Source organism: Pollicipes pollicipes, unplaced genomic scaffold (genome assembly GCF_011947565.3).
Source record: "Pollicipes pollicipes isolate AB1234 unplaced genomic scaffold, Ppol_2.1 Scaffold_6686;HRSCAF=7923_pilon_pilon_pilon, whole genome shotgun sequence".
Classification (NCBI taxonomy): domain Eukaryota; kingdom Metazoa; phylum Arthropoda; class Thecostraca; order Pollicipedomorpha; family Pollicipedidae; genus Pollicipes; species Pollicipes pollicipes.
Window position 1 is genome coordinate 35,538,104 of NW_023596921.1, and position 14,515 is coordinate 35,552,618.

General features: G+C 54.8%; 1 protein-coding gene across 1 annotated transcript; it reads right to left on the reverse strand.

Moving 5' to 3' along the window:
• Positions 1-5,414: 5,414 nt before the first annotated feature.
• LOC119108235 (uncharacterized) lies at positions 5,415-12,372 on the reverse strand. The gene is made up of 7 exons (XM_037231817.1): positions 12,293-12,372; positions 9,552-9,840; positions 8,791-8,918; positions 7,312-7,802; positions 6,893-7,040; positions 6,260-6,390; positions 5,415-5,450 (listed from the first exon to the last, which is right to left on the reverse strand). The coding sequence occupies exons 2-7, from the start codon at positions 9,821-9,823 to the stop codon at positions 5,415-5,417; spliced, it is 1,206 nt and encodes a 401-aa protein (XP_037087712.1). The 5' UTR covers positions 9,824-9,840; positions 12,293-12,372.
• Positions 12,373-14,515: the final 2,143 nt, after the last annotated feature.

A 14,515-nucleotide genomic window follows, 5' to 3' on the forward strand; every position in this document is an offset into this window, starting at 1 on the left:
CGGCTAGTGTCCTATGCCGACGACAATTGACTGCTAGACTCCGCTCATTCCGACCAAATGTCTGTTTTGAAACCCCGTCAGGAGGAAACCATCTAAGTGATTTCATCCCACTTCACATCCAGCCCCCTTAACTGAATCCCACCGAAACAACTCTGCTTCTTCTTGGCACTCAACAATGCATGAAGAAAACCATATCTTTTCACCCCGATATTGTGGGACACGAGTTGAGCCCTTCGCCGTCCGTGAAGATGCCGGAAACTGCTATTGAAAGTATCCTTTTCTGTGAGATGCACTCATCCCATGTTGTCAAAAAATGCAACTCCACCCTTTTCTACTCTTATAAAATTCGTCGCCACTTAACACCCGCAGTTCGTGAACTTCTTATCCAGTCACATGTCTTCCGGAGCCCCATGCCCGGAGCCCCGTAGCCCCCTCCATCTTCTGTACTGCCCCTCGGACTGTGGCGGAGCTGCGGCATGTCACCTAGGGAGGAGTGCCACCTAGCACTGCCCCTGGCACCTAGGAGTGCCAGGGGCAGATCAACTTCGGAGCCAGGATCGTCACCGGTACTCGTCGGTGAGGTTCAATGGCGGTGACTGCTCGAGCGCCAGGCTGGCGCGGTGTCAGTGACCTTGTCACTCACCGTGACGGTCTGGCTTGTACAGGGCCTTTGTAGGGAATCTTCCACATTTGAAGGTATTTAAGAAAACATCAGATGTGATAAGTTACGCTCACTCATAAGTATTGTTGCACTTTTAGGTGGAAAAGGGTACTCACAATTTACTCACAAAAGGGTACTCACAACAACACAATTTCTCTGTTAAGTAGATATGCACATCAATATGCCAGTCTTTTAACGCGTTTTCGTACCTCGCACAGCATTGATTGAGAGCCGGTTGACAGCCGTTATGTCTCGAAATTCATGCTCACGAACGCCAAATATGAAAAAACTCGGCGTCATATGTTATTTGACCTTGGTCGCCGCATGGCCAACAGCATGCATGGTCTAGATCGGTGCATGGTAGAATCTGAAGAGCGTTATCATGGCGTCATGAATGCCCGAGTGAACTCGAAAAAAATCCCTGAAAAGTATGCGCCTGCCCGCGGGCGTTTAACTCAGAAACTAGAAGGGTTTAGGTCTTAAGAAAAGCAGGTCCGTGAACTGCATCGGATGGTCTTCAAGATGGCTACTTCAGTTCAAAACTCCATGCAAATGTGGACCACCAAATGTGGATGCGGGCGACAGGGCCGGCCGACACCTGCCCTCCCCGCCCCGTGGCGGATTGATCGCGGCAACTGTCGATGGTGCCCTGATCACCAGAGGCAACTGTCGATGGTGCCCTGATCAACAGAGGCAACTGTCAATTGATCACCAGAGGCAACTGTCGATGGAACCCTGATCACCGGAGGCAACTGTCGATGGTACCCTGATCACCGGAGGCAACTGTCGATGGTACCCTGATCACCAGAGGCAACTGTCGATGGCACAGTGATCGCGAGTCTATCATACCAGGTTTGCTCGCACGGAACCGAAGGGCATCTGTTGCCACACCAGGGTCATTGTAATCTGTGTTATGGGTGCTGGAGCGTCTCGTGACGCTCGTGTGTTTTGTGGGATGTGTGCGCCTTGAATAACACAGAGGGGGACTGAAATACGCCAACTTCTAGTCTCGTAAAACCTACTTCAGCAGAATCACGATTCCGAAGCGTACTTACTGTAAACGGGGTACCAGCCTGGTCTCCAAGACTAAGAGCGGATTGACCAGGCGGTCGGTGGACGTTGCTGGGATCACAAGCTTTGTCCACACAAAGATGATTGCCCGAATGTTGTGCGAAACATGATCCGGACTCCAGCGTGGCAGGATAGTCATGACACGAGGCGTCTATCGCTGATGAACACATAGCTTGGGGCCAGCTGGCCACCGTCTGAATCACATCACAACTGCGATTTTGGGTATTGTGGCAGATGACTTGTTTTTTATCTGCAATTAAAAACGAACCATCCAGCCTGCTAATACAATGCTCTGCTGCCGACGCCAATGGAACAGCTACCTGTTTCCGCTCCCACTGAAAGATATGAAGATGATTGCCGTCAAAAGGTGCTTCGTCTAAGTGGGACCTCGCATTCTGAAATGACCACCAAGCGGTACGACAAGGTCGCATGCTGTGGTGGTGGTGGTGGGGGGGGGGGGGGGGGGGGGGGGGCTCGTGCCACATTCCCCACTGCTCAGTGGACACAGTTCGATCGGAGCGGTAGTTAAACACACTTTATTCGATAATGGATAAATACGCGACACACTACGAACCAACACTGTGATATGAATGCAGGCACAGTGTACAAATATCAAGCGTTAAACAGCGTACGGTAGCGGACCAGTGCAGGTGCGACAACAATCCACGTTGCATAGGTGCGGTGGGGCCGGCGAGGGCCGGCGGCGACGTGAGACCACAGCGGCTGCCGGCGGCGGCGTGAGACCACAGCGGCCGCCCGGCAGCTGTCGACAGACGGCCGCCCTCGGAGTGTCGCCCCAGCGCGGCGGTGCGCCCGCGGCCGGGCAGCCGCCGGCTCCGCGGACAGGCAACGGCGCCAACAAACGCAACAATATATCACAGAAGGGGAGCCGAACGGCGGCCGGCTGCGTACGACGCCGCCGCCGAACCCAGCCCCGCGTAGAGCGCGACCGTGGAAGACGGGAGTTGAACGTAGCGTGATCAAGTATCGATAAAAGCATATTGCACCGACGTAACGCAGCGCGAGGTTCGCCGACTGGCCGCCGAACAGACTCGCGTGACGACGGGCCGCGCCCGACAGAGGGCGGGCCAACATATCACAAGGGCAAACGCGCTACAAAAACAGGGGCCGCCTCCGCAGCGTTGAACACTAGCCCGACAGCGGGCGGCAGCGGAGACGGCAGACGATGGGGTGACTGGCCGGGCGCGGGCCGGGCAGGCGCGGCCCGCGCCCCTGTGGGGGTCGCCGGGGGCGGCGGCCGGGCGGACAGTCGGCGCTACTTGGCGTCGGTTCGTCGGCTGTGCGCCGTGTCCAACCGCAGAAACTCCTGCTTGAGGTAGCTCAGCGTCTTCATCAGCACCTCCTTCTCCTCACGGAGGCCCAGCACCTCGTCTTCGGCCTCCCGACACCTGGCAGTACGCGGGTCAGGTCAGGTCAGGTCAGGTCAGGTCAGGATCAGCATCAGACCAGACCAAGGTCGCAACACGCCAGGTCAAAGAGACACAGCCAGATGGTGGGGTCGCGCCAAAACAGGTCGAAGAGACGACCTCTCTGGCTGAGCACCCAACCGAAACAACATCCCCACCCAAATAAATATCACACCTGTCTCATCCCCACAGCGCACCACTGACCGACCCAGCCCCTGAACCATCGGCCGACGCGCCACCAGCGGGCGCCCGCGGCCAGTCCGGCGACGTCGGCGGCAGCGGCGACGGCAGTCTCACCTGGCCTCCAGCGCGGTCAGCTGGCTCAGCCGCTGCTCGGAACCGCGCCGCTGCTCCAGCTGGTCCTCCAGCAGCTGGCAGCGCCGTCGCAGCCGGCCCAGCTCGCCCTCCGAGCCTGACGCAGGGTTGTTGAACGAGCTGGCGACGTCCACCAGCGAGCGGGAGCCGGAGGGACCGGTGCCGGCGCCAGCGCCACCTGCCGCCGCAGACGCGTCGGTCAGCGCGGCCGCGCGCCATCGTCACGGACGCCTGTGTCGCCGCTCGAAGCATTTGTTCGCCACCTCGTCACAAGTTTCACCAGTCAGCATCGGTTTCTCGAGCACACCAGCCACGTAGCGAGTCTGCTTCAGGATGGAAAACTCTCCAGGAACGTAGACGAATGCATCAGCTGAAGCAGCCATGCGATCTGTGCTGATGTTCACAACTACCTTCTTACAACCAAACACACATTTTAAAGCGAGACTGCTGGTCACACCCGCATGCACCGGCACAGCGAAATTCCGTCCACTGAAATGCGTGCATGGCAGCACACAAACCTCGCTCAACGCATGGCGCAAGATCATCTTGACCCTGCTCCGTGTGATGAGCCTATAACTAATCTACGCGTGCCCTCCAACACACTCTATTCGGGCCAGCTCTGGTGTCGCCGGCCGTGGGCCGTCTCCGCTCGCCTGGCGTCGGCTGCTGGACGGTGAGCACGCGTGCCCTCCAACACACTCTGCCCGAGCCACCTCTGGTGTCGCTGGTCGTGGGCCGTCTCCGCTCACCTGGCGTCGGCTGCTGGACGGTGAACACGCCGGCGCCGTCCCTCGTGACGTGCACGGCTGGCAGGCGCAGGTCGAGAGGCACCACGCCCGGGCTCGTGATGTTGGGCGGCCGGTCTTCTGTGAGGCGCGGCTTGATACGCTCCAGGTGAAGCTGCGGCGACGGGGCGATCGGTGGAGGAGCAGGCATGACATGAGGGGGGGGGGGGGGGGGGGGTGGCATGGGGTCGGGCTCTGTGAGAGCCAGCGTGCCACACCCACCGGTGGGTGCATGAGCCCAGCGCGGGGCGGCTGCCCACTGACCAACAGGTAACAAGGCTTGCCAGGGAGTAAAACGAAGGCAATTCGCATGCTGAGGTGTACCGGGACTGCGAGTAGCGATCACAACATAACATGTTCTTGGTGGCGGACAAAACAGACATCATTTGTCTTCCTTCCTTACCATCTTCGCCCCTGCGCACATGAAAGTCCTTGTTGGAATGGCGCGCGCGTGATTGACGTACTCGCCACTGACTGACTCTGGCCTCGTCCCTCAGATCAACATCCGAGAGCAGGTGAGCAGCGAGCTGGAGGTGCGTGCCAGCGAGCTGGAGCTGGCTCTGCTGATGAGCACCGTCACCAACCTGACCGACTTCATCGAAGACGAGATCCTGCCCGTGCCACTGCCGATGGAGGTAAGGCTGCTGGCCGGCCGGGAGCCGGCCGTCGCAGCCGCCGCCTCTGGCCCCGGCATCGCCGAATAGACAGTGGGTGGGGGGGGGGGGGGGGCGGGAGGGTAAGGGCTTTAATGCGCGCAGGGGCGAATATGGTAAGAAAGGAAGACAAATGATGTCTGTTTTGTCCGCCACCAAGAACATGTTATGTTGTGATCGCTGCTCGCAGTCCCGGTACACCTCAGCACGCGAATTGCCTTCGTTTTACTCCCTGGCAAGCCTTGTTACCTGTTGGTGGTCAGTGGGAAGCCGCCCCGCGCTGGGCTCATGCAACCACGGACAGATAGGGGGGGGGGACCCAGCATGGTTGCGGCAGAGTTCAACGGTCACCTGCTGACAGGGCCAATGGCGAGACGGTGGGGACTTGGAAATGGTCTTGAACACAAGCATGGGTCGGCCGTCATATGTCGCCTAACCACAGCGTGAAAAGTGTGAAGCCGAGCCCGATGCTGGGACGCCAGAATCCCAGGGGCATTACAACTTAGGTGATGACCCTGCTACATCCCGCCGCGGTCGGCTGTCGATAATATCAGCCACGGCTGATATTACCGACAGTTTCGCCGAAACAGAACAGTAACGCGCCGCTGTACGCCGCAGCGTTCACTTGTCGGCTATTTCTCTTTTCGGGAACACGCGAGACTCCTTGACTTAACTGCAAATTGTCTTAGATCATATATTCAAGATAACGTAGCGCAATGCTTCAATTATTTCGCGGTGGGATGCACATTTCAAGGAGAAAACACACAACAACACCCAGCATCCCTAAATTGTATCCATTCCTGTTCCTCGTGGGAAATGTTAGTTATGACTGACTGCAATAAAAACACCACCTAATTTCAGCAAACACGTCTAAAGGAACGAGATCAGAATCGCGTGCCGTCAACGAGAACAGTGCATCACAGAACAGAACCACATTCCACTTTGTGACGCACCATCGGCACAAGATGGCCGCTGGCCACGCGGCGGTGCGCGGCCGGCCGGAGGTCAGGGGGCGGCTGGGGACGGTGGGGATGGAGCGCCACCAAACAAGGTAATCAATGTTTGGTGACGGGTTTCCAGACGCCTATGAAACGAATAAACACCATCACAAATATTGAGTTATCTCACAGACACAAATTTTGAGACAAACGACGACGTAAGATAGTTAAATCTTCTGCACGATAGCGCGTTTTTCAAACCAAGAAAACCTGACGTAACGCCTTGACGCTTCAGGTCGCCGCCACGCCAGGTAAACACGACAGCTCGCGGTGCATGTTTCCCCTCAAAGAGGAAGGGGGGAGGGGCAGCCCACACGGCCGAGGGCCGGTCCGGCGTCCGTTCACTCACCACGTCCCGCTTCCGCATGGCAGAGGAGAGCGACACCTCGCTGTGTGTGTCCTCAGTCACCTCGCTGGCGATCTCCACCGACGGCACCCGCTTCAGCGCCCCCTCCACCACAAACAGCGGGTCCACGGACTCTGCGGGGAGGACGAGCGGCCATCAGCATGCGCTCCACCACATCGAGGAGAGCGTACACACTGAGCCGACCAGGTGACCTTCGGAACAGTTTACAATACAGCGATACGCGAGTTGGGGTGTCTCAGCCGCCACAGCCCATCAGAATGTCGACCCAACGGTGTTGAATAGACAGGAGAGCGGCAGCGGGGCTTTCACTGGCTGTTGAGACGAGCCAGCCGGCACATCCTCAGCACAAAGACGGCGCTCACCAAACGGATGCCAGGGGTCATCTTGGACATATCCATGTGAAACGTACAGCCATACATAACGCCATGTCTCGCCAAGGGATAACAGTGGAGGATGGAAGTTTAATTGAGTGAGAACATCCATCATCCGCCACGCCGCTCCCTTCACACACCGAACAGTAAGCATGACACACCGTGTGCTTCAGCTCAAGCGAATTACTCATATGTCATACTTAAACAGACACTAACGACGCTGCAGGTGGGCGAGCGCACTGACCCGACTTGTCAAGCTCGAGGTTGAGTAGCACGTAGCTGTCCAAGTCGGACGACATGTCCGACATGACTGACATGGTGTCGCTCTGGTCGTCGGGGCTCTTGAGTGCCGAGTCCAGCGACGACAGGAAGCTATTGAGGCCGCGCTTCACCTGGCTCAGACCGGCGCCCAGCTCGGCCAGCGGCGGCGTGGGCGAGCCGGCGGCGCCGCTCGCCTGGCCGCCGGCGCCGGCCCCGGCCGCCACGTGGTTGGCCTCGGCGGCGACGGCCGGCGGTGGCGGCGGCGCGGGCGGCGGCTCGTCGGCAGGCAGCAGCGCCGCCGTCACCTCCGAGAGAGAGTCGACGCGCGTCGGCAGCAGGCCCGCCTCCTGGAAGCTGGTGACGCTGGACGAGTCGGGAAAGACGGACAGGTCGCCGCCGGACGAGTCCCTTGCTGGAGAGCAGGCAGGGCATGAGCAGGCTGATGTCGAGCTGGGGCAACGCGGCGCTGACACACTGGCTGCCGGCGCCGGCCGCGCCCAGCAGCCGCTCGGCGTCCAGCGTCAGCAGCGCCGACATCTCCGACAGCCGCTCCAGCTGGCGCAGCAGGAACAGGTACTGGAAGTGGTTCAGCTGCAGGCTGATCAGGCTCGGCACGTGCAGCACCATGGTGAGATCGCTGACACGGCCGTCGCTGACGCTGGCCACCTTGTTGCGGTTCTGGTACACCCACATGGAGACGGGAATGGCGTCGATGAACGGCACCGGCCGGTGGCGCACGGCCGACGTGCCGAAAAAGTCGCCCCAGAATGGGTCCATGTGGATGAAGACGACGTCGCGCGGCTCCTCCCAGAGCAGGCGGCCGGGCAGGCCCCGTCGGAAGTCCGGCACCGAGGCGACCACGTCCGCCGGCGCCGGCTGCACGTGGTCCTTACCTGGCGGCGGCGGACAAGGTCTCCATGTCAGACGCGCCCGCCGCACAACAACGCCGACTGGCCACCGACCATGCGCGTGGGCCCAAACACAGGCTCGCAGAACGGAAGACATCGAGAATAAACACAAACAAACCGGTGAGCCGCACATCCCACACTTGGGATCAGCAGCGAAGACAGCAATAGTGACAGTCACCGTGCTCATAGGAAACGCACGTGCTGTACCCCGGTGACTGACATTACAGGCGGCAAGCATCCGGCGCACGGGCAGTTGCACCAGAGCGCCGCAGTAGGCAGCCAGTCAGACGGACCAGGGCATGGCGAAATTCGCTTATAGGCGCCCGCCGCAAAATAGCACACTCTGGAACACGGCGACCCCTTAAACCAGCGATCGTAACTACCAGAGTTTTGAAACCGGATACTTGCGACAGAGGCCGGGGAAGAGGGCTGTTCGGGCAGGGGCGGCAGCGGTCCAGGACGTAGCGAGTGTGTGCTGCATCAGCCGGGTTCGGACAGGGGGCGGCAGGCGTCGAGGACGTACCGAGTGTGTACTGCACCAGCCTGTCGGGCAGGGGACGGCAGAGGTCGAAGATGTACCGAGAGTGTACTATACCAGCCGGTCGGGCAGGGGACGGCAGAGGTCGAGGACGTACTGAGTGTGTGCTGCACCAGCCGGTCGGGCAGCAGACGGCAAAGACCGAGGACATACCGAGTGTGTGCTGCACCAGCCGGTTAGGCAGCAGACGGCAGAGATCGAGGACGTACCGAGTGTGTGCTGCACCAGCCGGTCGGGCAGGGGGCGGCAGAGGTCGAGGATGTATCGAGTGTGTGCCGCACCAGCCGGTCGGGCAGGGGAAGGCAGATATCGAGGACGTACCGAGTGTGTACTGCATTAGTCGGGTTCGGGCAGGGGGCGGCAGAGATCGAGGACGTACCGAGTGTGTACTACACCAGCCGGTTGGGCAGGGGGCGGCAGAGGTCGGGGACGTACCGAGTGTGTACTGCACCAGCCGGTCGGGCACCATCTGCAGATCACCGTCGCGGGCCGGGAAGTCGGAACCGAACGCCATCTCGCCGGCCTGCAGCCGCTCTAGGCACTTGGTCAGGCCGGCCAGCGACCTGCCGCGCGCACGCAGACATCACACAACGGTCCGCTGAGCTGTCGGCGACGCGGGACCGAACGGGCCGGACCCACCAGTGAGCCGGCAGACACGCGGATCCGAACGGGCCGGGCCTACCAGTGAGCCGGCGGAGACGCGGGTCCGAACGGGCCGAACCCGCCAGTGTGCCAGCGGAGACGGCAAGCCAGGCCCATGACGACGGAGCTGCCGCTGCCACGTACATCCCACACGCAAACACTCGATCAAGAGTCTGAAGCGGGTGCCAGACTTGGCCAGAGGCATTTCGCAGACACGGACCGCCTCACACCTTGTCCGTCTGGCAGGGATCTGACACCAACACACAGACGTGACGCGGATCTGTCGGGCGGCGCGCACCGGGCACCTGCCGGTCGGGCGCGCCATACGTAACTGCCTCTACGGGGGCGCATCCCGACTTTTCAGGCACACATCAGGGTTGCGTAAGTCTGGCAAGCGGTACATCCTCACACTATATGCAGACTACGTAAACGTTAACGCCTCGGCACCAGACCACCTGAAAACGGTACATACCAGGACCTCGTTCATCAGTACACACTCTAGTCATTCCATCAGTGTCAGGGCACATACCCCGGCTCCGTGCAGCAGCACGTACCCGGGCGCAGTAGGGTCGGGCGAGCGGTAGTTGCAGACGAGCAGGCGGGTCGTCTGCAGCTGGAGCGTGCTCGGTCGGTCGCGCTGCAGCGGGTAGTCGTGCGTCGTCTCTAGCACCAGGCGCGGCATGATGGCCTCCAGGCGCAGGTCGATGTACGGCGCCGGCGCCGAGCCGGCCGTCGACAGCGACTTGGTCAGGTTGCACGCGAAGGCGTTCAGCCACAGCACGGTGATAGGGTCGACGATCACCTGTACCGGGTTGACGTGCACCATGGCCTTGGGCGGCGGCACTGCGGTGGAGAGCGGGCGAGGGGAGGGTTAACGGGCCGGCGCCAGAGGGCGCCGGGCGCCGGCGTCAATTTTTATAGGTTTTCAACATTCAGCGGATTAAACGAGGAGTAATCGCAAGTCATTGCTATGATACAGGGTACATCTGACTTAGACTTCAAAGACGCGAAAAATACGTGTACATGCAAACGAATTCCAGTTAACAGGTGGCATCACGCTAATACATCATTCATGCATGCAAGTGACTTCAAGAAACTAACTGCAAGTAAACAGGCATCGCGCACCACGTGTCACTTATATCCATGCAAACGAATTCAATAAACAGGCATCGAACATCACGCGTCAGGCATCGCTCAGACATGAACACGATTCTAAAGGGGATGTTCCACCTTTGAAGCTATTGAGGTGAGCATCAGATATGGTGGGAAAAACTTACTTGCAGCTATTGGTAAACTTTCAAGGCTTAAAAACGACCCTAAGTAGCAAAATGTTAGAGTTTGTAAAACTGCGCTCCATTACGTCATCGCTTGATGGCGTCATGAAATCAATTTGTGACGACGGCATCACCCGACAGCATCTGGCAGCCAGACCTAAAGAATGGCTCCAAATGCACGAAAGCTAACGCCAGCCGGCCATTCTCATCGCGGGCGCTGTGCCGGATGGCGGTTTAGTGAAAGGCTTGTTTGTAGATTTTTTGTCTTAGTACTGATCGTAGGAAAAGCTTTGGTGGGCTGTTTGACGAACGCAACGTACCGACCGCCAGCTTTTATGGCAGATTATTCACATCAAAGCACGATATACTGTGAAAATTGTCGTACAGTGCCATGAATCTCTCACCGAATCCTGTCAAGAACTGTTAAGGATGTCAATACTGTATTGTAGACCTATGCTTGCCTGCAGTGCTGTAGTGCTGACATTGATATCTTATGATGTGCACAGTCGTTACTTTCTTTAATATTTGTAACTGGAAATGCAGTCACATGCGAAGATAAACAGTACATCTATAACATTGCTATGAATTGATTACCAAAGTATTGTCATTGCTATGGTGAAGATGATGAGGTTGAGCTACCAAAAATGTTTTTCTTGCTCAGGACTATTCACGCATTCGCTGGTTAACGATTGCCACTGTATCATGTGATACAGCGGCAATCTCATGGGTGATAGCCCTTTGCCAGTGTTAAATTGTTTGTTGCCAGTCATTCATAAATCATAAACTGTTATCTTATAGGCTTGAAATACAGTAGTCAACTAATGTGGCACATTGTGTAATGGCACAGCTCAACAGTCATTGTGGCACCACCTCATTGCTGTTCTGTGGCATGGCATAATGGACAATGACGCGGTTGTTGTACTGCAGTCCCTGCTACTTTCATAATAAATTTCATCATGAGAAGATGAATCGAGCGTGCATTGTTATATTAACGCCGCGTCTGACGTGTGACTGACCAGAAGAACACATGACACGGTATACAAATTACTTCCCAAAAAGCGCACAACAATGACATCGCTTGCTCGGCCTATTTTGGGAATCCACAAAATGTCGGTGACAAAAACGTAAACAAGTCTTCTGCTTCCACAGCCATGCAACATGCCGCAGCCATCAGGATGCTCCACTCAAAAGTATTGTTCACACAAGTAATAGCACACGTATAACAAAAAAATATTACATGTAGTGAAATAACACTGCAAACCTGCTAACTGCACAAAGCTGAAGATAGGACAGGTGCATGTAGTTATGATTAGATGGGCGAAATGAAAGGCAGTGACGAAGCTGCCAGTGCACACAAGGCTCACGATAAAGATATTGTTGAGTGCCATCCAAGAAAGCAACAACAATACTTTTCCCTCTTTCCCAGCACCCAGCAACTCACACAAGTTGCAGTGACTATGACATAAACCACTTACAAGCAATGCTTGCCTGCCTACAAAATTTGTTGAAACAGTAATATTTGCATCCGTAAAAATGCATCTCTATATGTTTCGAATTATTAATGGAAAAGCAACTTTGCAAACTCGCATCATGCAAGTTTATACCACGCATATGCATTAATAAGCCTCAGGGAGCTGACCCTACTGCCAAAGTGAATTGCTAATATAACGGCATGCAAGGAATTAATCACATGTCTTACTACCTCAATAGGTTCAAAATGTTGGCAAATCATAATGAAGTGGCAAGGTGTCTTTGTACACCCCTGCAGTATAGAAAGTGCTAGTGTTTCTTCCGGTTTGCTGGCATCACTACCTTGTCATGTTCAAACAAAAACACAAGGAAAGAGGCGGATATCGATATATCATATTCTATTGGGAGTCATCAAACTGAAAGAATACCAAAACAATGCTCCCTTTCAGAAGAACAAAGCTCGCACGCACACTCCCCATCACTTTAAGATCAATACAAGCACGCACCACCAGTGACCATACCCATTGAGAGCGCCTGATGCACACACTTACGTCAAATAAGTGTGATCCCGCACTTGCACAGCCCGCGGGACTGTCAAACTGTAAGTTTTCTCACAATTTAGGCACAGGTTATAATTTATAATTTAGGTTATAACGCCGCATTTCACCGTGAGCTCCCTCCACTTGTAGGACACATATGGAAGGACCCAATTTTGTGTTCAATATTTTAATTTGTCAATCAGGTGTGTCTTGGATATCTCGTAATATATACATATATATATATATATATATATATATATATATATATATATATATATATACATATATATGTATATTGCTCCGGTGCACATGCGCCAACCCAGCTGTCTGTAAAAAATAAGTCAGTAGAAGAAAGGGAAATACGGCAGCAGGAGAAAAACGACAGATTTGCCGTCGCGTGTTCTTTTTTATACCATTCGAGAGAGTGCCGTTCTTTTTTCCCTTCCATAGAAACAAGGAAAATGCTCCGTTGACGAGTGCTGTACAACCCGACAGTGCTCACGCTTACGTTCGCGACACACACTCAGCAGCGAAATCTTACTGACAGCCATCATCTTCTACTAATTGTATCATACGTGCCGCATCACTGCTTTCGCGAATGAATCGGCGGCCGTGCTGTTTTTGACCATAAATTGAGAACAGCCTGTAAAATGACGGCGATCGTATGACGTTTCTATGACGACATCAACGACAATGTGGCTTTAAAAAAGTCTCCCCACAAACATTTCCCACTTTTGCGGACGTGTAACTCAGGAGGCAGAGGGTTTTGGGTCTGAAAAAGTGCATGGCTGTGAACTGCATCAAAGGGTCCTTAACACGGCTATTTCAGTTCAAAACCCCATATAAAGGTAGAACAGCTAGCTATCACGCATCACACATCAAGGCACTAATCACATTCGCATGATCGGTCATGGTAAGTCCTGTATGTTTAGGTCTGGTCGCCGACTTCTAATAATACAAGTTTTACTTATTCTTTTGCCTGGACAGGCCTGTGCTTTGTAGATGACTTTAAGCTCTAAAAGAGGTAAAGAGTCCGTGCCTCCCTGGATTTCAACCTAAGCATATTTTGTCACGTTTTTTTTGTGTGCGAACCCCTCGAAACCCAGGCATAAATAGAGAGCACCTCTTGCCCCCTAGGCACTTAGCCTTCGAGATAAAAGATTTTACCACCTACTAATTGTCATTCTTCAAAGCTATGCGCACACGCAGTTTTGATTTTCTAATCCTATGCTTGATTTTCCAAGGCAGGTACTAATCTATGCAAGGAGTATTAAGAATCTGTTGCCTGACGGAGCGTGCTCCCGTTTCCTACTATCCATGCCCCACGTACTCTAGATTGTTTGACCTGTTCCAACATTCTACCTATCAATCATGGAGAATAGCCATTGCCCATCAGCAAGGTCCGTATGTTATTTAGACTCTTTGTTTCTCTTTCACTACTTTATGAGTTGCTTGGATCCCTATAGGACACGTTACGAATTATACTATGCTTGGTGGAAGTTGGACATGCACATTCGCAGTGCAGAATTATACCAGAGTTGGTGGGCTTGATAAAGGGCTCCATTTCTAACGTTGTGCGGTTGCCCCTCCGTTTTACCGTCACTAGCGTGTCCAAAGGTGGGACTCCTCTCCGTACCCTGTATGCTCCATCGTAAAGGCTAAATTTGGATGCTGATTGTTCATGAGCTCTAGAAATCACTCAAGGGCATGTTGTTCGCCCGTCCATACCCCAACATAATCATCGATGCATCTAGCTTGGAAAGTCGGTTTGGCTGCCGGCCAGGGCCAACTTGGTCTGAACTTTTACCACCAGAGGATCAGCGCATTGACTCCCCATTGCTATGCTCAATTTCTGTCGAAAGTAACCATCTCCGAACGAGAAGACACTATCCTAAAGACACTCCATGGAAATGTTTGTCTACCTTAGCTTTCACGGCAGCGATAACCCTATTGATTGATTTATTGCCATGTAAATTGACAACATCTACACTGAAGAAAATACTGCCCTCCGATAGCTATTCTGCCTGTTAATGTTTGGAAACCCTTTTAAAAAGTCTGTTGTCCCACAGATGCGTGGAGAAAACAACAGCAAAACCTGGGTTGGTTGAGTATTGCCTCCAAAAGACACGAAGTTTTTTCAGTATGAGCACCTCACAGAGATACCACGGGTCTAAAGGGTACTGCAGGCTTATGGTACTGATGCAGCCAATAGAACACAGGCGTTGTACTGTATTT